General features: G+C 38.0%; 1 protein-coding gene across 1 annotated transcript in view; it reads right to left on the reverse strand.

Moving 5' to 3' along the window:
• Positions 1–751: 751 nt before the first annotated feature.
• LOC124552637 (solute carrier family 46 member 3-like) overlaps positions 752–23,013 on the reverse strand; it is a 362,034-nt gene continuing 339,772 nt past the window's right edge. The window contains exons 6-8 of the mRNA XM_047126966.1: positions 22,865–22,948; positions 13,730–13,886; positions 752–4,370 (exon numbers count right to left, since the gene is read on the reverse strand). Of these exons, the coding sequence (XP_046982922.1) occupies positions 4,061–4,370; positions 13,730–13,886; positions 22,865–22,948 (551 nt within the window). The 3' untranslated portion in view covers positions 752–4,060. The remainder of the gene's footprint in view (positions 4,371–13,729; positions 13,887–22,864; positions 22,949–23,013) is intronic.

Here is a 23,013-nt window from a genome sequence, read left to right on the forward strand (position 1 = left end):
GATATACCATGAAGAATGATAATGTCCAATATATGGTGAGAGACAGCTTTAAAGAAGTAGTTCCAGACATGATCTTTCTGCCATATGTCACCAATGTGAAGGTACTCAATTGGTTATATACCCCAGAAAAGCAACACAGACTGATCAGGAAAATCAGTGCATGCCCCAGATTTATTGAAGACAAATAGAGTCCACTAACAGCATCAGGTATTTATCAAATATTGTGCACTTGCAGTTATGTGTGAATTGGTATAATGGGATAATCTGTTAACATTAGCAGTGGGACATAAACCAAGCTACACACTAAGTCAGAGAGAAAAATCAGCTGGGCTGAGATGTATAGAGTTGTGTCCAACATTGTTGCTGGGTCTAAACCACTATCTGGGGAATTTAATTACTTGTGAATCTGTAGAGATCTACAAGCCCAGGAACTTTAACAGGAAAGAGGAACGCTAAGGTTAAGTGGATATTGGATTCCTGTCTTACAGAGAACTACCACAGGAAAGGAGTACAGGTAAAGACCACTGAGGTGTAACCGGACAATACCTGCACTACTATATACAGTATTTGCCCACGAACTCAACTTCACTGCATGACGAGCACTGGTGTATTGTTCTTTGATGTAAGATTATCAATAAAACAGGCGTTTCTCACCAGAACTATTGTATATGTGGTCACTTTTAAATATGTTACTTATATCAGCCAGCATCTTACCTGCTCCTGGCTATATACCCCCCCCCCCCCCCCCCCCATTTACTTTCCACCTAGAGCAGCGTCACTGAACAATTCATATTTCTGCAATATCTTTTATGCTCACTTGTTCGGTAGAAACATACACCCTCAACTGGCTGAACTGTACCTTGAACATACATTAACAATGTTCATTGGAGATTTTGTTTCATGAGTGTTAGAATGTGCTCTAAGGCATGCTTTGGTTCCTAATATTTTGTCTCCAGATACTGGAGACGGCTTCATAGGCATAATGACATAGTTACTTGATTTTCAAACTTTAACGAGCTATATATGTTTGTACATAATCACACAACAGTTGAGTCACATTATTCAACAAGCCACCGAAGACAGAATTGTGCCGATGTGCATTACACAGCTCGTCCTGTGGAACTAAGGCCCGGAACTTTTTCTAATTCCAGTCCTCCTCATTTCCTGGTGAAGTTGTTTTTGAATTTATATGGCCCCATCATACACCTTAATATAATGGTGGTTAGTCTCTGAAACAACTACACTCTCAGAGATTCATATTTGGTGTTTCCTGGACCCATTGTATGCACGATAAATGCTGATTTAGTCATATTTCCCTGACAACTGTCCTTGTGTTAAAGCCATGTGTTGATGCTACTTTTGGTAGTCTCTATGCACCATTGTCTGCATGTGCAGATGATTTTGTATACTCCTTCCATGACCAATTGTGTGGGTAGGTCCTTTGTTTAAGTTTGAAAATCAAGTAACTGTCCCTTTATGCATATGGGTACATAGTCAGGAGGCAAAATTCTAGGTGCAGAAATATGCTTTGGACCACTGGTCATAAACCATAAATCATAAAGGATGTAAAATCCAGCTGTGAAAGCCTGCACTGAATGATGTTCATTGTCCTCTTAGAATAAGCATTAGCCTCAACATTAGTCTGATGGAAAAGAGTGTGTACTTTTAATCAATATATTTTATCTTTGTAAATGTAGGATACCTGTAGACACCTGACAGTATGAAGAATAATTGAACAACAATCCTTACTGAAAAATGTAAGTCACTTCAGTTGGTGAATAGAAACATTCAGAAATCTACACTGAATCCTGAACCATGCATTTTCTGTTCTGCAACTGAAGAGGGAAAGATGCAGAAAGTAGGCAATGGAAGAGGAAAGAAAGATGGGAGGTAAATCACAACTTCAGTCAGCAACTCGTGTTGCTGTTTTATGATATTTTCCTTATGACCTACACTTCTTTCCCAATCTGGTCACATCGTTTCTAACCTGTATTTGAAAGGACACTACCTTTTAATGGTTTTGCTTTCTCATCATCTTTGGCCGAAGTGTTGTATGACAGACTTGTTATTTGTGTTGAATTATACTGTTTTGTTGAATGGATCACCTCATGTAAAAACATAGAATGAACTGCAGTATATTATCCCATTCATCATAAAATTTAGTTTTTGATTAATAGTTTAACTTTAGTATCTTAAGCTACTGAATCTAACATTATTTTACCATTAAAGTATGTTTTGTGTTCAAGCTCTATTTCAATGCTTGTAGGTGGCCATAATATAATTTAGACTTTTTAAAGAATGCAACACCGTCTAAACAATGTTGCTGCAGCTACATTCAGTTCAAAACCTGTAAATATCAGGCACATGAATGTTTGGGGAATCTCTGGCTAATCTAAGCAGAATTTCCTGTTGCTATGCAAGAGAGTACACATTATTGGGCTGTGTTTTTAATTCCTGTCTTAGTTATAGTTTCAGCCACTGCACTATAAGGTGCTTGAACAAAATAAAGAAATAACATGCATGTATTTATAATTAGCATAACCCATGAATGTATTAGCAGGTATTGTTTATATTGTTGTATACTAGCCTAATCACTATGTCTTTTTTTCATTTACATACTTCACAGCCAATTGTGTTTTGGTTTAACATGTGAACAGAATTTTGATGTTATTTTCAGCTCTTTAAGGTGGAAGAACTTTATTTTTGTAAATCCTAAACTTTATTTTTGGAAACAGTGTATCTTTACGAAATATTGTTTTTAACTCTGTATTTAATATTTTACTCTCATCAGCCCCATTTCGTTGTGGAAACTTAATGTAAAATTTATAGGATTATTGTAAGCATTTCTTTCTTTCTAGAACATACACTTAATTTACTTATAATGGTATTTGCTTCTCCTGAAGAATTGTGTGATCAAAGAGAGAGAGAGAGAGAGAGAGAGAGAGAGAGAGAGAGAGAGAGAAAGAGAGAGAGAGAGAGAGAGAGAGATGAGGGGATTAAGATAACAGAATATCCTTGGCCCCAATTGCTTTTTTGTAAGTGCCATATATCAAGAAAGTTAGATTTATTGAAACAATATGGCAGTGGAAAATCTTGGTTATTATCTAAGCAATGACTTACAAGTCTAAAGTCGCAGCTTCACTTTGTATACATAAATTGGTAAGCAGTCTAATTTTGTCATGTTATGCTCTCTTGATTTATCATTACTTGTATATATGTTGTTGACAAACATTAATTGTGAGCATTGTGTTTGTTTGAGGAATGTGTGTAAAAATAAAATAGTTTTGAATACCACACACTTAACCATTATTGTATGGGAATGAGTGCTGGCTGCTTTACAAGAAAATCAGCAATGAAGTCATGGTATCATAAGGAAATTTGAAAGCTTGAAGCAAAATAAATTATTTTAGACAGTAGAGTGAAATGTCTAGCTGTGGCATAACAGCAGATATAATAAATCTTTCCAAAGAGTGAGAAAAATGCACTTTGTCTTCTGCTGCTGTTGGGCACACATTGTCAGGGTGTTTGTAGCCTATCTGATTCTTACAGAAGTGTCTAGTATTTTACACAACATACCACATTCCTATCATTTCTATGCCACCATCTCATTAAATGCTTAGAAACAACCTAGCAACTTGGCATTCAGCATAAAATACTGATGAAACACATACCACAGCTGTTGGGATACCAGATTATCTTCCACACAGACATACTCTGGAAGAGTTTTCTGCCTGCTATACTAAACTGACAACTTAGTCTTCCATGGCAACATCTATATGTAAAAGACTCCCAGTATACTAGGCTTGTAAAATCAAGGTGTGATACTGAGAATCTTTCACAACATCCATTCATATTATTTTTACACATTTTTACTAATGTCAGAAATCTGCCTTCTTCCAACAATTTTTTTCACCATTGTCTCAAACAATTATGTTATCGTTTGTCAGGTCCCATTAGCGCAAAAAATAAAAGGAAGGCAGAATTAACAAAGCGTGTCATGGTGCACCGTGAAGTCCAAACTGATGAGTTACACTCTCATTGCCACTAGAGATAATGTTCTTCATAGTCGAGCTTCTCCCGGTTTTGTGTCAGAGTCTTGCTCATACGCCGGATTTTCGACACCAAAGATCTTCCTATGAGTCAGTCCTTCTTCTGCTGCTCTTTGGTCCAGTGTGGATGCATCCACTGCTTTGCTTTCTTCTTTTGACTTGTCACTGAACCTGACAGAACCATTCCTCACCATGGGGAAGGCCAACGGGTCCGTCTTTGTCGCAGTGGCGGCAGCTTCAAGAACTGCTGTCGTCCTGGTGGCTGCATTTTCTTCTTCATCTTTCTTCCTAGCATCCTTTTTGTGGGATGCATAGAGCCATCTGTAAACAGAATGCTATGTTAAGTACAATGAGATAAGCTTTTTCATAAAATGTTTTATATGGCTTTCAGACAGGTAAAACATCTAAGCATCTTATGCAGACACTGTGACAATTACACATCAATGTGAAACTGCAATATATTTGGGGGGGGGGGGGGCAATCCTAAAAGACTCATCTACATATATATTTGTATCTCTGTATTAAAAACTTGAGTAACTGTTACCTTCTACCAGTATCTATACTAATAATAAAACTGCCATCATGTCTGTCTGTTTGAAGATATTAAAGTCCAAAATAACTAGACAAATTTTGATGAGGTTTCCATGTGTAGCTTGAGCGTAACTTGGGACAACACACAGGCTTTGTTTGATCAAAAACCACCATGTTTGTCTATTTTCACAAGTAGCTTGGGGCAACATATGGGCTTTATTTCATCAAAATCCGGCTGTAACAAAAATTTAATTTAAAGTTTTGTCCATACTAATATTATAAATGCAAAAGTATATGTCTGTTATGCTTTCACGACTAAACTGCTGAACTGATTCTGATGAAATTTTCGTACAGAGATGGCTTGAAGCCTAAGGAAGAACATAGGCTGCTTTAGAATGTAAAAAATCCATCCTTAAGAGGGTGAAGTATGAAACAAACCTCTTTTTAAAAACATCAGTGAACATGAAACATGTCAAAAATTATTAAATTTGTTGCACAATGTATATGCTGTACGATGTCATTACTCCAGTAGCACAATGTGTAGGGGCACAACACTCCTGCCTCTGGCCCTCTGTACGCACTGCTCCACAGAGATGCTGTGCATGCCACTGCATTGTGCGTTGGCGCATCACATCATGAGCTGTGCTTACCCAAAAAGGCAGACCCATGATGGCAGCTGATGTTATTGCATGTACAATAACTTACATAGTCACCATCACTCATCATATCAAAATTACTGATACATGAAACCAGCCACAGGTAACAGCTAGTATGCAATAGTGGATTAAAACAAAATGTCCAGACACTCTGTGACCAAACCAGTACTGAAGCAGAGGATTACAGACTAAAGGCTGAAATACTAAATGTCTTTTTCCAAAGCTGTTTCACAGAGGAAGACTGCACTGTAGTTCCTTCTCTAGATTGCCACACGGATGACAAAAAGGTAGATATTGAAATAGACAACAGAGGGATAGAGAAACAATTAAAATCACTCAAAAGAGGAAAGGTCGCTGGACCTGATGGGATACCAGTTTGATTTTACACAGAGTATGTGAAGGAACTAGCCCCCCTTCTTGCAGCGGTGTACCGTAGATCTTCTAGAAGAGCGTAGCGTTCCAAAGGATTGGAAAAGGGCACAGGTCATCCCCGTTTTCAAGAAAGGATGTCGAACAGATGTGCAGAACTATAGACCTATATCTCTAACGTCGATCAGTTGTAGAATTTTGGAACACGTTTTGTGTTCGAGTATAATGACTTTTCTGGAGACTAGAAATCTACTCTGTAGGGTTTCGAAAAAGACAATCGTGTGAAACCCAGCTCACGCTATTCGTCCACGAGACTCTTTTTAGAGGGCCATAGACATGGGTTCCCAGATAGATGCCGTGTTTCTTGACTTCCGCAAGGTGTTCAATACAGTTCTCCACAGTTGTTTAATGAACAAAGTAAGAGCATATGGACTATCAGACCAATTGTGTAATTGGATTGAAGAGTTCCTAGATAACAGAACGCAGCGTGTCATTCTCAATGGAGGGAAGTCTTCCGAAGTAAGAGTGATTTCTGGTGTGCCACAGGGGAGTGTCATAGGACCGTTGCTATTCACAATATACATAAATGACCTTGTGGATGACATCAGAAGTTCACTGAGGCTTTTTGCGGATGATGCTGTGGTATATCGAGAGGTTGTATCAATGGAAAATTGTACTGAAATGCAGGAGGATCTGCAGCGAATTGACGCATGGTGCAGGGAATGGCAATTGAATCTCAATGCAGACAAGTGTAACGTGCTGTGAATACATAGAAAGAAAGAAAGATCCCATATCATTTAGCTACAACATAGCAGGTCAGCAACTGGAAGCAGTTAATTCCATAAATTATCTGGGAGTACACATTAGGAGTGATTTAAAATGGAATGATCATATAAAGTTGATCGTCGGTAAAGCAGATGCCAGACTGAGATTCATTGGAAGAGTCCTAAGGAAATGCAATCCAAAAACAAAGGAAGTAGGTTACAGTGCGCTTGTTCACCCATTGCTTAAATACTGCCCAGCAGTGTGGGATCTGTACCAGATAGGGTTGATAAAAGATATAGAGAAGATCCAACGGAGAGCAGCGAACTTCGTTACAGGATCATTTAGTAATCGCGAAAGCATTATGGAGATGATAGATAAACTCCAGTGGAAGACTCTGCAGGAGAGACACTCAGTAGCTCGGTACGGGCTTTTGTTGAAGTTTCGAGAACATATCTTCACCGAGGAGTCAAGCAGTATATTGCTCCTTCCTACGTATATTTCGCGAAGAGACCACGAGGATAAAATCAGAAAGATTAGAGCCCACACAGAGGCATACCGACAATCTTTCTTTCCACAAACAATACAAGATTGGAATAGAAGAGAGAACCGATAGAGCTACTCAAAGTACCCTCCACCACACACCGTCAGGTGGCTTGCGGAGTATGGATGTAGATGTAGATGTAGGTTGGGTAATAAGTAAAGTCTTGATGCTTGTGGGAAGGGTATGATTCAGTATAATATGAAAAATGTAAATGATTTACTTTATTTATAACTCAACCTTAGTGTGGGACAAAAAGGAGTGAAGTATTAAGCCAAAAAACCTTTGATCACAGCAGTGGTGAAACATTCCAATCCTTGATTGCCAAACTGAATTCTTCAGTTACAGAAAACATTGAATCCAGTAAGAAACAATTATATACAGATAACAATCTTACTTGTGCAGACGCTGCATGCATACATTAGTTTCAAAAAGTACAACCCCTAAGGAGATTACAAAATTCATCAGGTCACCAGAAAGTTATACCAAGCCCGTTGGCTATCATGGCATTTTTTAGGAGAATTTTAAATTTTAAGCTATCTTTGTAGCAAATAAATGACTCAGATACCATAAGATGCAAAATTCTGCTAAAAATGCTAACAGAACTGGTATTAATTTCTATGAGTAACTGACTCAGCCCCCTGACCCATAGATATTACTGTTGGCAGGGAGGCTTGCGTGCCTCAGTGATACAGAAATCCGAACTGTAGGTGCAACCACAATGGAGGGGTATCTGTCAAGAGGCCAGACAAACGTGTGGCTCCTGAAGAGGGACTCTTTTTGGTAGTTCGAGGGCAACAGTCGGGATAACTGACTGATCTGGCCTTGCTACATCAACCAGCATGGCCTTGCTGTGCTGGTACTGTAAACAGATGACAGAAAGTGGAAACTACAGCTAGAATTTTTCCTGAGGGCATGTAGCTCTACTATATGGTTCAATGACTTTAGAATCCTCTTGGGTAAAATAGTCCAGAGGTAAAATAGTCTTCCTTTTGGATCTCTGGTCGGGGTCTACTCAGAAGAATGTCATCAGGAGAAACAAAACAGATTGGAGCTTGAATGTTAGATCAAGGTTATTCCAGGAGTAAATTTAATAATGAGTAAAGAAAAAAGAATATGGATAAGCTACTATGAACAGAGTAGCAAACACATTACTGCAGCCAAGATAGACATGAAGCTCACACCCACCACAGCAGTACAAGTTTACACGCAAGCTAACTCCACAGGTGATGAAGAGATTGAAGAAATGTATGATGAGATGAAAGAAATTATTCAGATAGTCAAGGGAGATGAAAATTTAATAGTCATGGGGGACTGGAATTTGATAGTAGGAAAATTAAGAGAGGGAACAATAGTAGGTGAATATTGACTTGGAGAAAGGAATGAAAGAGGAATCTGCCTGATAGAATTTTGCACAAAGCATAATTTAATCAAAACTAACACTTGGTTTCAGAATCATGAAAGAAGGTTGTATATGTGGAAAGGACCTGGAACATTTCAGGTTAATTATATAATGGTACAACAGAAATTTCAGAACCAGATTTTAAATTGAAATATATTTCCAGAGGTAGAGGTGAACTCTGACCACAGTTTATTGTTTATGAACCACAGATTAAAACTGACAGAACTACAAAAAGGTAGGAATTTAATGATATAGGACCTGGATAAACTGAAAGAACCAGAGACTGTAGAGTGTTTCAGAGGGAGCATTAAGGAATGATTGACAATGACAGGGGAAAGGAATACAGTAGAAGAACAATGGGTAGCTTCAAGAGATGAAACAATGAAGGCGGCAAATGATCAAGTAGGTGAAAAGATGAGGGCTAGTAGAAAGATTTGGGTAGTACAAGAGATATTAAATTTAATTGATGAAAGGAGAAGATATAAAACAGTAAATAAAGCATGTGAAAGGGAATACAAGTGTCTAAAAAATGAGATTGACAGCAAGTGCAACATGGATAAGCAGGAATGGCTAGAGTACAAATGTAAGGATTTAGGAGCCTATTTAACTAGGGGACAGTTAAAGAGGCCTTTGGGGAAAGGAGAAGCACTGTATGAATATCAATAGATCATATGAAAAACTAGTCCTAAACAAAGAAGGGAAAGCAGAAAGGTGGAAGGAGTATGTAGAGGGTCTATACAAGAGCAAGGCACTTGAGGGCAATATTATGGAAATGGAAGGCAACATTGGTGAAGATGAGATGACAGATGAAGCAAGAATTTGACAGAGCACTGAAAGATTTAAGTCGAAACAAGGCCTGGGAGTAGACAGCATTTCGTTAGAGCTACTGATAGCCTTGGGAGAGCCAGTTATGACATAACTCTACCATATGGTGAGCAAGATGTATGAGACAGGCCAAATATCCTCAGATTTCAAGAAGAATATAATAATTTAAATTCTAAAAATGCAGGTGCTGACAAGTGTGAAAATTACCGAACTGTCAGTTCAATAAGTCGCAATTGTAAAATACTAACATGAATTCTTTACAGAAGAATGAAAAAACTAGTAGAAGCTGACATCAGAGAAGATCAGTTTGGATTCTGGAGAAATGTAAGAATATGTGAGGCAATACTGACCCTATGACTTCTCATAGGAGATTGGTTAAAGAAAGACAAACCTACAGCTATAGCATTTGTAGGCTTAAAGAAAGCTTTTGACAATGTTGACTGGAATACTTTCAAATTCTGAAGGTGGCAGGGGTAAAATACAGGGAGCAAAAGGCTATTTACAATTTGTACAGAAACCAGATGGCAGTTATAAAAATCAAGGGGCATGAAAGGGAAGCAGTGGTTGGGAAAGGAGTGAGACAGGGTTGTACCCGATGTTACTCAATCTGTATATTGAGCAAGCAGTAAAGGAAACAAAAGAAAAATTCTGAGTAGGGATTAAAATCCATGGAGAAGAAATAAAAACTTTGAGGTTTGCTGACGACATTGTAATACTGTCACAGACAGCAAAGGGCTTGGAAAAACAGTTGAACGGAATGGACTGCGTCTTGAAGGGAGGATATAAGATGAACATCAACAAAAGCAGAACGAAGATAATGGAATTTAGTTGAATTAAATCAGGTGATGCTGAGAGAATTAGACTATAAAATGAGACACTTAAAGTAGTGGATGAGTATTGCTGTTTAGAGAGCAAAATAACTGATGATGGTTGAAGTAGAGAGGATATAAAATGTAGACTGTCTATGGCAAGGAAAGTGTCTCTGAAGAAGAGAGATATGTTAACACCAACTGAACAAAATTGGAGAGAAAAGAAATCTGTGGCACAAGTTAAGTAAAAGAAGGGCTTGATTGGTAGGACACATTTTGTGACATCAAGGGATCACCAATTTAGTACTGGAGAGAAGAGTGTGTGTGTGTGTGTGTGTGGGGGGGGGGGGGGGGTTTAGAATCTGTAGAGGGATATCAAAAGATGAATTCAGTGAGCACATGCAGAAGGATGTAGGTTACAGTCATTATCGGGAGATGAAGAGACTTGCACAGGATAGTGTAGCATGGATAACTGCATCAGACAAGCCTTCGGACTGAAGACCACAAAACAACAACAAACGACTCAGGGTATATTTCCTAACTGACCTACAGATACTGTTGTAACTCACATCTGCAGAACCAGAGATAATCAAACCACCTCAAAGTGCAGACCTAATTCAAGTCTTCCAATTTTCAAAGGTGTGTGAGAAAGAGTTCTATTAAAGAATACCAATTCAGTTAAATGAACAGAATTTACTAGCTGGTACTTAGTTTGTTTCTTTGTAAGGGATTCTAAAAGACAAGGCAGTACAAATGAAATGCTACCAGAGACAAACCAGAAAATAAATCTTGTTCAAGTATTCTGTGCCCTTGCCAGACCCATTTATTGTGTGGATAACAAAATTCTACTAAGCAAACTGAAGTGTTAAGATATTATTGACATCCCTTTTACATGGAATCACTCTTACCTTCATAATATAAAACATAAGGTCTCACAGACAGACTGTTTCTAGGGCATGAAACTAACCTCAGAATGGAGCAACGTAACATGTGAAGTACGACCAGGATTTAAACTAGGCACACTCTTGTTACTGACGTACATAAATGATCCTCCGGTGACTTCAAATGATGCTTCAAAAACTGTAACATCTGCTGATGATACAAGGATGCTAATCAAGGGTCTGGACTCAACCTCACCAGGCACAGCTCAGATGAAAACTGATCATGCATGTAAGTGGTTTACAGTTAACAGATTGTTTTACTGTCATAATGGTTCAATTTCAAACATGTGATAATGACCTGCTAGCATCTGAAATAGCCATTAATGGTCATACACTACATGAAACACATTGTGTAAAATTCCTCTGTGTCCAGTTGTATAACTAATTTAAATGGAATCAACAAAGAAATAAACTAATCAAGAAGTCCAAGCATTACTCCATTATTATTTTATTTTTATTTGTTTCTTCCTTTGTTGATGTGTCTGTGATGAGTTTACAAGGATATAGAGAGTGTCAGTTCATCTTTCTGTACGACAGTTTGTGTGATCTTTCTAAAGAAATCAATGCATAGGTGGTAATGGTATAAAGAAGACTATGGTAATACTAGATCACATTTTCATTATACATAAATTAGGCAGAGCAAGTTAAAAATAAAAATTGAGTCTCTACATAATTATTGATTTTACATCTGTATGGAGCCACAGTCATATAAAACTTTCTGAATGATATGACTGCCATATGACTATACAATAGGTTTTATTTGATTTATTTATTTATAATTTATTTGATGATGAATCAGTACAGTATCACCACCTGCTTGATAGTGTGTTGTGAAATAGAAGCTGTTATACAGTCAAATGGCAGTCATATCTTCCAGAAAATCTACATAATTGCTCAATTTTATATTATATTACATCATACATATATTTTGTGATTCTAGAAAGCTTTTCCTTGTTACTAAGAAACTCATCCAAATTGTAGAATGACCTTTCCAGAAGAAATTCTGACTTCTTGTCAAACTTAATTTAATATATGGAGAAAGAATATTATAGGCTTCTGTGCCAGTCTAGTGCACACTCATCTGCACCATCAACAGACTTTTACAATCATTTTGTAAATTGGGCTTTCTCCTTGTACTGTATTTATGATATTCACTATTTCTTTTATACAACTTAGTATTTTTACTTATGAAACATACAAGCGAAAATATAACATATCCTTGAGCACCAGCTCATTTAGGATCTGTGGAGGAATATTAGCATATGAGCTCTTTTGTAAACGTTTTAAGTAATTTTGGTTTGTAACATTTTCCGCATTCTTGAAAATCTCTTCAGCATGCATCTCTGGAATGAGCAGTGTATCAAACCTGACATGATTGCCATATTTGTATCATACTTCTGCCTTGTCACCATAGAATAAAGCATTTCTGCTCTTATCAAGACCATCTTAAGTGAGCACCATTTTATCCAGAATGAAGAATTTATATTCCACTTTTGCAGCATAGTGTGTGCTGTTCTAAACCTTCCTTACAGATTAACACTGAACTCACAAGGTGTGGCCTCTCAGATCACAAGAAAATTTTCTAGCTCACTCTCCAAGGCCAGTTGAGGTGGAATTCTTCTACACTCCCCCTACCCTCCTTGAATTGTCAGTTGTGTTATTGGCTTCTGTGTTTTTTGTTAACATGTGTTACTGATAGGTGTTAGAGTCTTCTAGACCTTACCTCATGAACTATGTACCTGTTTTCTTCAGTATGATACTGTGTAGCTCAAAATGTCTTGGCCAAATGTGTCATTTTTATCTTTACGGGGTTTGATGAATTTGTTAGTCGGTCTATGGAGGAAGGTATCAGTGATATAGATCAAGAAATAAATAAAAAAGATGGTTTTACATTAGCCAGTGATTGCAGTTCTGATATTGAGCAAGAGTATTAGCCAGAGGGAGAACTTCAGGAAAGTTGTGATGGGGATCTGTCTGTTTCTTCAATTAAATACTTAAAGTGTCTGTTAAAACTAAATGTGTTCTGAGTGGTGATAAAAATGTAGTTCCCAGCAATGAACGTCAATCTGACGGACTTTCTATTTGTACATATCGGGTGGAATTTTTATGCACAAATTTTAACCCTGGAATTTAGTTTGATTTGGAAATTTATTTGCTACAGAGACTGTATAATTTCTCAGAATGTAAAAAGCAGTGTTCTAACAGTCTATTTATGTGCACTATTTAAAAGAACCACACAAAATTATGTGTTTTTGTGTGATAAATAGTAAAATGCTGTGGGCTTTGTTTACTGCAATAAAATAAACTAAAAGCATTTAAACAGCACTTAAATAATTGTAAAAATAAATGTTATGTAGCATAAATTAAAAATTTCAATTGATTTTTGCCTTAGATCTCAGTTTAAATGTATGGGTCCCAAAGACCCCACCTCGTGGTTTACATTACAGAAAAGTCACCTCGCGAGTTAAGGGTTAAAGCTGTGTGTCACCCTGGGACTTGCACCCAGAACCTTTGTCTTCCACGGACAGTGTTCTTACCGACTGAGCTATCAAGGCACAACTCAGGACTCACTCTGACAGTTAAATTTCTGCCTGCACTACTCTCCTAACTTCCAACCTTTCTGCACTCTTGTAATTTACACAACGAGCACCACAGTATCATGTTACCGAGCACTGCAATCTAATTTGGATAGTCTTTGCTGTATGGAGACACCAAATTTTCATCCTTTGTCAAAGCAAAAGGTGTGGCCTGAAACATATTGTGGCTGCAGTGTGCCCCAGTGTTTCCTTGTTGATAGTTTACATGAGGACTGTAACTCTGTGAGGTTTAGCTAGGAGTACTCACAGGAAAATTGCAACAGCCGGCATGGTCAGACCACCTCCCAATAGGAAGAAGGCCCCAGGCAGGGAGTCCATGGTGGCAGCATAGACGCTGGTGTATAGTGGGGCATACACCAGCGGCATCAGGGCCTCGCACACGCCAAACAGGGAGTTCACCTGGCCTGTAGGAAAAATAATAGCAGTCGTTAGTTGTAGCAGTAGTAACATTCACCCATGGAACACTTTTATAAGGATGTTAGACATGTCACAGCATTACAGATTAGGAAGCAAAACAATCAAACAATGGAAAACCCAGGATGGAATGTAACAATACAAGAGAAGGAAAGTTGCTACTTACCATATAGCGGAGATGCTGAGCCGTGACAGGCACAATAAAAAGATTCACACAAACAGAGCTTTCGGCCATTAAGGCCTTTGTCAGCAGTAGACACACATACACACATGCAACACACGCGCTCACGCAAGCGCAACTTGCACACACATCTGCAGTCTCGGAGAGCTGAAATTACTCTGTGAGCAGCAGCACCAGTGCATGATGGGAGTGGCAACTGGGTGGGGGTAAGGAGGAGGCTGGGACAGGGAGGGGGAGGGGTAGTATGGTGGGAGTGGTGGACAGTGAAGTGTTGCAGTTTAGACAGAGAGTAGGTGAGAGTGTGCAGAGGGGGGAGGGGATAAGTAGCAGAAATGAGAGAAATAAAAATGAATTAAAAGACTCAGTGTGGCAGGGAAATGACGGCTGTGTAGTGCTGGAATGGGAGCAGGCAGGGGGCTGGACGGGTGAGGACAGCGACTAACGTAGGTTAAGGCCAGGAGGGTTACAGGAACGTAAGACGTATTGCAGGAAAAGTTCCCACCTGCGCAATTCAGAAAAGCTGGTGTCGGTGGCAAGGATCCGTATGGCACAGGCTGAGAAGCAGTCATTGAGATGAGGGGTACCATGTTTGGCAGCATGTTCAGCTACAGGGTGGTCCACTCGTTTCTCGGCCACAGTTTGTCGGTGGCCGTTGATGTGGACAGACAGCTTGTCGGTTGTCGTGCCAACATAGAATGCAGCACAGTGGTTGCAGCTTAGCTTGTAGGTCACATGACTGGTTTCACAGGTAGCCCTGCCTTTGGTGTGATAGGTAATGTTAGTGACTGGACTGGAGTAGGTGGTAGTAGGAGGATGTATGGGACAGGTCTTGCATCTAGGTCTATTACAGGGGTATGACCCATGAGGTAAGGGATTGGGAGCAGGGGTCATGTAAGGATGGACAAATATATTGTGTAGGTTCAGTGGACGGCAGAATACCATGGTAGGAGGGGTGGGAAGGATAGTGGGTAGGACATTTCTCATTTAAGGACACGACGAGAGGTAATCGAAACTCTGGCAGAAGAATGAAATTCAGTTGTAGTAAAACAAAATTCATTCAATGGTAAGTCAATACACTATTACAGCCTGCTTGATAGTGTGTTGTTCAAACTTTGAAATGCAGTGAAGCAGTGGTTTTGCACAACATGGATTCAACAAGTCCTCGATTGGTTTCCAGAGATATGTAGCACATAATTATTGTAAACTACAAGCTGGTGGTTTGTGGGTGCAGAGCTGCCTCCCAATAGTGTCCCAGATCTGTTCCAGTGAGTTCTGATTATAAAATTTGGTGCCAAGGTATCGCCAGGATTTCACTATCACACTCATCAAACCACTGTAGTACGACTTAGCCTGCAGGAAGATGCCATCGCCTATTGGAAAGACATCAAGCATGAAGAAAAGCAGGTGGTCTGCTTTGTCTAGAACTGTCCTGCTGCCTTTTACTACTACCACAAGCCTGATGTAAGCCTAGATAAATATTCCCTATAGTATATTCCAGATGGCACAGAGTAGAATTGTAACAAATTTGCAGCTCCCAAAAATTGATGTAAATTCTAGTTCATTATGTGTAAAGTGCCTAAAAAATGGTGGTGACATAGACAATTTGAGCTACTCATGTGCTGTTAAAGTAAATAACTGTAAAGGTTTGACTACACAATAAAAAACTCAGAACTGTGTTCTGGTGCCACAGGGCAATCAAAAACTCATAACAGACTCAGCATCAAAAGACAAAATAATTAAAGTGCTACAAGAGGATAATGATGCCCTGTTTGTGAAAATCAATGAGTTAGAGCAAAAAATAAGTAAATGTATAATAAGTGAGAAGTGATGTACAATAGAAAGTGTGTTGAACCCAGGTAATTTAAAATTGCAAATGAAGCCAAATTCATGTTATAATGTGTGCCCGGTACCAATGCCATTCAGAAACAGTGCACCAGAACAAGTAAATGTACTTCCAGATAAAGAAACAGTTCTGATGCCAGCTAGCAAAAAGGCAGTGCAACATGTAAGTGTAGTTAAAGACAGTGTTTACAACTAGCGAAAATGAAACTATGGTTACCACCACCATTAGTGTGCTGGAAGATAAGCACATAAACATACAAAACAAAACTATGAATTGAGGAATACAGTACAGAAGCTGAAAGTATAATAGTAAGTGACAGACAAGGCAGATATTGTGGAAATATTCTGCTGTGCATGTTTTGAGCAGTCATTTACTGGATAATGGCATATCTGGACGTGACTACTGGTTTCCAGTGATACACGGTATGTCTCTGACCTTCAGATTCTGTGATCAGCTGTGAAAGTGAAATACTTTGCAACTAGTCTTGATTTTGCCATCCTTCAACCACTTTCCATTCCCACAATAGTAGCACACAATTTCCAAGATACTTCTCCCCAGGTTTTATAACAATTCATCCAATGTCAATGAAGTTTATACCAGTGGATTGACCCAGTTGCATCCCATATTGTCACTAGAATTATTCCCTATTCATCTCTGCTCTGCTTATATACTTTGCTAAGCACATCACGTGCCAACAACACCATCAGATGGCGTTCAGTCTCTCAGTGTGCAGTGGTCATACTGTTTGGCCTCGTATGTGTATATACAGGCATTTAGAGAAATGCTTACAGGTGTAGGTTGACAATGCTGGGACTAATAGCTGTGGCCTTGTAGTGGGAACTATCCTGGCATTTACCTCACATAATCAATTGGTGCACAAGTTTGTAGCGTTTTTCGCTAAGCAACAGATGCATATAACAGAGACTTTAATCATCAATAATAGATAGATTCTCCTTCACTGTTTACAACTGTCTGCCAGTGTTGGGGAAACTTTTTGATTCTGCAAGTGTAGAAATTGTGGGGATTTAAGGTGAAGAACTAATCAAGCAATGTCCGGAGCAGATTTTCAACCATAAAGGAAGTTCCATGAAGGCTGCTCAACAGAAAGCAGGAAAGGTAAAAATGTGAGGGCACAAGATTACAAGAATGAGTTGGGTGTGGAATGAATTCCCAATGCAGCTCTTTAACAGTTTTCTTTTTTGGGGGGGGGGGGGATGATGGGGTGGGGGGGGGGGGGGGAGGGGGAGGGGGTCTGTCTAGCAGAATTTGGACGAGCATTATCATGGAGTAGGACCACTTCATGCTATCTTCCTTGTCATTGTTTGTTCTCAGATTGTGTTTGCAAGATGTATCAGCTGTTGACAGTAAATGTCAACAGTTATGGTTACACATTGTGGAAGCAATTTGTAGTATACCACACCATCACCGTTCCGCCAGAAGCATTACATTATCTTTCCCAGATGTGTGCAGATCTCTGAACAGGTAGTTGCTACTTAGTTTAGGTTCAATTGTTCCTTTCTTTTCCTGATGCTAGTGTAAAGACACCATTCCTCATCACCACTAACAATACAGGATAGGAATGGTCAGTGCTGCTCACAAATCAATTATGGACTTGCAAGCAGAGATGCACATATGGCCACCCACTAATTTTTGTGAATGTGGAGAGTCACTAACGCCAAAACAATCCTCCTTAAAATGAGAAAACTGTTTTCTTGCAATGCTCTGTCTGATCCCCATACATAGCACAAATGTTTCTGGCTGCCTCTGCTGCTGTCACCCCTTTATTGAACTCAAGCAGAAGAATATGTTGAAAATGTTATAATTTGTCCACTTGTCATTCCATTCATTGTCTCCAAACAACAAAATGGCAAAATGTAAACACAAACAGCAACAGTGAACTACAAATAAAAAATAACAATTGATATGTAAACTAATAGCAACTGGAATACCAACGTGCACAATAAAAATGAACAATCAGTCTTTCCTTCTCATCCCATACGGTAAGTCTCCCCTGATCAGCAGTTCTGGCTGACTTTCCCAAAATGTACCCCTTTTCCTAGACCTCTCCAGTCCTTTTCCTTCACCCTTGTTCCTTCCTCTTCAACCTTTCTGCCTGATGAAGGAGACTCTGCTCTGAAAGCTTGCCAGTCACAACAGTCTTTTATGTGTGTGTCCTGCCGCTGCTTGGTGAGTAGATTTTTTATCTATCTAATTAAATAATACAACATTCTTTGGTTGACACATGCTAACAAAGTAGTTACTTTATGATATGTAAAGCTTGTGCTATGCTGTTCATTCATTTTTCAATGTACATTGTTCAGACAATAATTCTAAATCAGTGTCATGATGCTGATATCTAGTACCATCTTGTGTTCAGAAGAATTTCTGTCAATCTACATTCTGGGTTGCTTTCACAGCTAGAAGTGACATCTACAATATACCCAACAGGGCAGACTGCCACACCTTCAACGTAACATTATAGAACACGTACAGCACAATGCACAAAAAGTCTTTGTCGATCCTTTATGGATCGTGGGACAACGGCTGGCATGTATTTCTAGATACAATAATTTGCCAACAGCCGTATGTATTGTAGAAATTTATTTTATGAACTTCTTATATGCTACCAGTTTTGGTGTTACATTGATGCCATCTTCAGGCCCCCGTACAATGAGTAGAACAAATGTACTATAATAAAAATATATAGAACATACATTAACAATTGACAAGTATCTATGTTAACTATGTAAGTGGCTCAAAAGGACATATTGTATATTATTAAAACTATATGTAACATTAGGGGCAGATATGTCATGCTGTTGTTAATAGTTTTAACTGTTTTACTCGGATATAGCATAATAGATGAACATATGTACACGCCATTATTCACAAAACTGCACCACACAGTTGTAATAGGCTATGCATCAGAACAATCAAATGCACTGCATACAATTATTTAAAAATAATTTTTTTTAAAATAATTAACTAATATAAATGAATAATAAAATAAATTAAAACACAGTAAAATGTGGCATAACCATGTCAGAATACATGTTACCTATGTGTAGCCTAGGTCATATTATATGTGGTACGATAAATAGCTGCCACAATATTAATGATAAGGAGCATAAAAAAGTTTGCCTTAAAACCCAATTGCATTCATGAATTAAACCAGTGCAATGATACTACAAAAATCATCAAACACCTGGTCCCGTAGGCACCACATTAGAACCTCTATGCAAGACCACCCCACACTGTGTTGAATGGATTAGTGCAATGACAGTAGTTGCCTCATCTATCCATAGTGACAAAGAAGAATCTCGAACTCTGTATATCAAAAAATGTCTACCTCCGTACATGTAAGTCCTATACAATTATGTTCGATTCCCCTTGGTATAATCCTACATAATTGCACAGTTAGCCATTTACTCTGGTCTGGCAAGATAATGTGCAACAAGTATTAATTTTATCCTATACAGAAACTGCTTGTATTGACATAAATGTTTGACTCATAGTTTTAGTATTAGATCAGAATACCAATTAAGCATGATGATGTTTCTGGTTGTAAAATCTTTATCTAGGCTTGTGCAATAGAGCAATACTTTGCTGAATGATTTACAATTGGAAACTATAACTACTTTAAAATGTAATTCAGGAAACATTTCTTTTTTTTACTTTTAGAGTAAAATAAAAGATGCAGTTTCCTGAAGTCATTTTGCTAAATTCTTGATAATGCCCCTGATACATAAGAGATCCTGAAACCACTTGAGAATCTCAGCGATGAAGATAGTATCTTGAGTTTAAAGAATGAGCTGATGAGCTGGATTTAATCCTTCTTCCATCATGTAATGGAAATGATTCCGTTTGTGACAATGCTTCTAGTGACAATAAAAGACTCGTTAACGTCAGTGACACTGTTAAAGGAGTTCTTTTGCGGTCAAGATTTTTAATGCCCTCCCACTGCACATTAAAGAACTGGTTGGAAACATGCCAAAGTTTAAAGAAAATCTGAAGCAGTTCCTTTTAGATGAATCTTGTTACAGTATTGATGAATTTCTTAGCAAAAATGCATAGAATCTCTTGTTTGTGCTTAAACCTTACTGTGTGACCTCCACAGTTGATTAATCATACTCTGTAAGTACAGTGTAACTTAATACAACACCCAAATTTATGTATGTCTGTATATGATGCCTGTATGACTTAAGAACAATACCCAATTTTATATATGACTGTATATTTTTTCAGATGTCCTGTATCTTAACTAATATGTAAGGGTATATGCTAAATTTCACAGTTTCTTTAATCTAATGATAAGATCAATGTATCTGTGCACAAAACAATAATCTGTAAAAACCTTGACTCATTCTATATCCAGGGATATGTTCCCATATGGATCTATGGAACACGAAATAAATAAATAAATAAAAATAAAAAAATAAATCAATGTAAGTACAAGCCACTTCAGAAGGAAATAGAAACAATGTTATTGAACAGCCTGTGAGAGAAAGCGACAACAAAGATAAGAAAACACCGGAACTATCAAAGAAATATAAAACAATACCAAGGAAGTGGACATCCAAGTGACTGATAACCATGAATAGTAGCAGTTAAGTAGATTTCGCTGGTAAATATCAAAGCCTTTTCTTGTGGATAAAATGAAGGAGTTCATGCCAGCAGATATAGTCAAGGAAGTTTTAAATGAAGACTTTTTGGAGTATATTTGTAAAGAGACTGTGGAAATGCTGCTCAGAAAGGATATTTAGAATTTCAACTTTCAGTTGATGAGTTATACAAACATTTTGGAAATCTTCTTTCGGTTTACAATCCAGCCTCTTTAAAATAATGTATTGGGAGACAAGGGCAGATACTTACAGTCACCTTGCAAGCATTCAGTAGAAACAAATTCATCGCTTTCTGCATTTCAATGATAACACAACTAAGGACCCAACTCAGAAAATTTATCCGCTTGTGGAAGACCTTAACATCAAGTTTCTGCTACTTGTTCAGCCACTGCGATGTTTTTTCTCTTTAGGTGAAGACATGGAACTCTATTAGGGATATAACAGGATGAAACAATTCATAAGGGGAAACCTATTCACTATGGTCACAACATCTGAGGGCTATGTTGTAAAGTTCAGTCCTTACTTTGGTGCTCATGACAAGAAGGAGGAAAAAAATTCAGAAATTCTCACAGAAAATTTTTTTTTAGGTTTTCTTCCTCCTAATTATGTTGCCTTTGTTGACAACTATTTCAACTCTCTGCCACCTTTGGAATCACTAAGCAAGCATGAATTACACTGCATTTTCGCTATCCAGAGAGACAGGATTGGGAAAGCACCTCTGAAAGACTTAAAAATGGAACCTCATGTATCTTATCATGTTATTCAAGATGAACACCTTATACTGTTAAGCTGGCACAAAAACAAGTGACATTAGCAACAAATCTGCAATCAATGATTGTGTTACCAAGGGGACCTGCAAGAGATGGAGTAAAGCAAAGTGAAAGCATGTAACCATGCCTCAAGCAACCTTGGTACAATTATACAACAAAGGGATGGGAGGTGTTGATCTTTTCAACAAACTAAGAGGTCTATATAGAACTGGGATACACTCCAAGAAATTGTACTGCCCTCTTGTTAGATTCTGCCTCATCAGTACGTAGATGCTGTATAGAAAGTTTGTTGGAGTTTTGAAGAAGTGTTGTACTATATCTACTGATATCAGCACTAATGGAAAAACCTTGAGGGGCCATGCCAAAATTCAGGGAAGGTGTACCAAATGATGTCCACAGAGTCAGTGTTGGACACTTTGTGGACAAAATTCTAACTCAGAGGAGATGTAAAAATTGTGGAAAAATGCACAAAATTTTGTTTCATAAAGTGTAATGTTGGTCTTCACCCAGATTCTTGTTCTTTACAATATCATAGGTAAACAATGTGCAAAATACAGAACATATTACTGAAATAATGTGATGTTGGATTTAGTCCAGTTTGTTTTTATTTTCCCAATGCCATTAATGACTGAACTGTAAATTGGAAAAAACAGTAACATATAGTTTTATGAATAAAATTAGATTTAACATTGTTTTCTTGCTACATAAAATAATAAATGGTGCTGCTGAACTGTAAATGTTAATGCCCATTGTATGTTTAATCATATGTGAAATATAACAGTGTAAAAATTAAAAAAATAACATTTTAGTCATTGATACATGCTGCTTCCCTTACAAAGAACTACTTCAACTTAATTTCAATAAAAATCGAAAACAAAAAATATGTTTTGGGCATTAATAGGTTAAGACAGTCATGCGAATGGTCTGTGTTGCCACACTTTTTAATGAGAAAGTGCACTGCAATTGTAAAGCTGACTCATTTCACATCACATCATAGCAAACTGTTCCAGTTATGATCCATGTGACTTACAAATAATTAACTATGGAGATCAAAATCAGGAAAACAGAAACCAAAGATGTGCATTGACGGTACTGATAATTTCTTTGCATCTTGAGAAACAATAAGGAAAGTAAAGGACTATTCTGATGTGATTCACAACACACCCAGTGAAGAACAGCTGGAAACAATATGGCATAGATATTAACTGGAAAACATAGTTGAAAGGACAGTGGAAGATAAAATTCAATGAGGGAGATCTAGAGTATGCAAAGCAGATCAATGATGTATGTTGTAGCAACCTACACACTGTGTAGTTTACAACAATAAAGCAGAGATGCTGAGTTGTTACATTCCATCCCGGATTTTCCTTTGTGTGGCACTGAGTAGTTTATTGAGAGTGTGGTAATCCAGAAACACACAAGTTATCTGCATAATTTCATTTGAACCTAAAAGCACCTATCACATGGCTCTTTTTTATTTCTAAGCCATTATTTATTCATTGCATGTGACTATGGATGTAATGCTCAGATGCACGAGACAAGTGAAACTTACCCAACTCATCAGGTGGAACCAGTTTGGACATGATGGAGCGCATTGCAATGAATGATGTGCCATTAAGAATTTCTGCGATTGGTGCTGCAACAAAAATCATTATCATCAACACACATTGTTCAGAATGCAAGAAAAGTTATGTTTGACAA

Source organism: Schistocerca americana, chromosome 10 (genome assembly GCF_021461395.2).
Source record: "Schistocerca americana isolate TAMUIC-IGC-003095 chromosome 10, iqSchAmer2.1, whole genome shotgun sequence".
Classification (NCBI taxonomy): domain Eukaryota; kingdom Metazoa; phylum Arthropoda; class Insecta; order Orthoptera; family Acrididae; genus Schistocerca; species Schistocerca americana.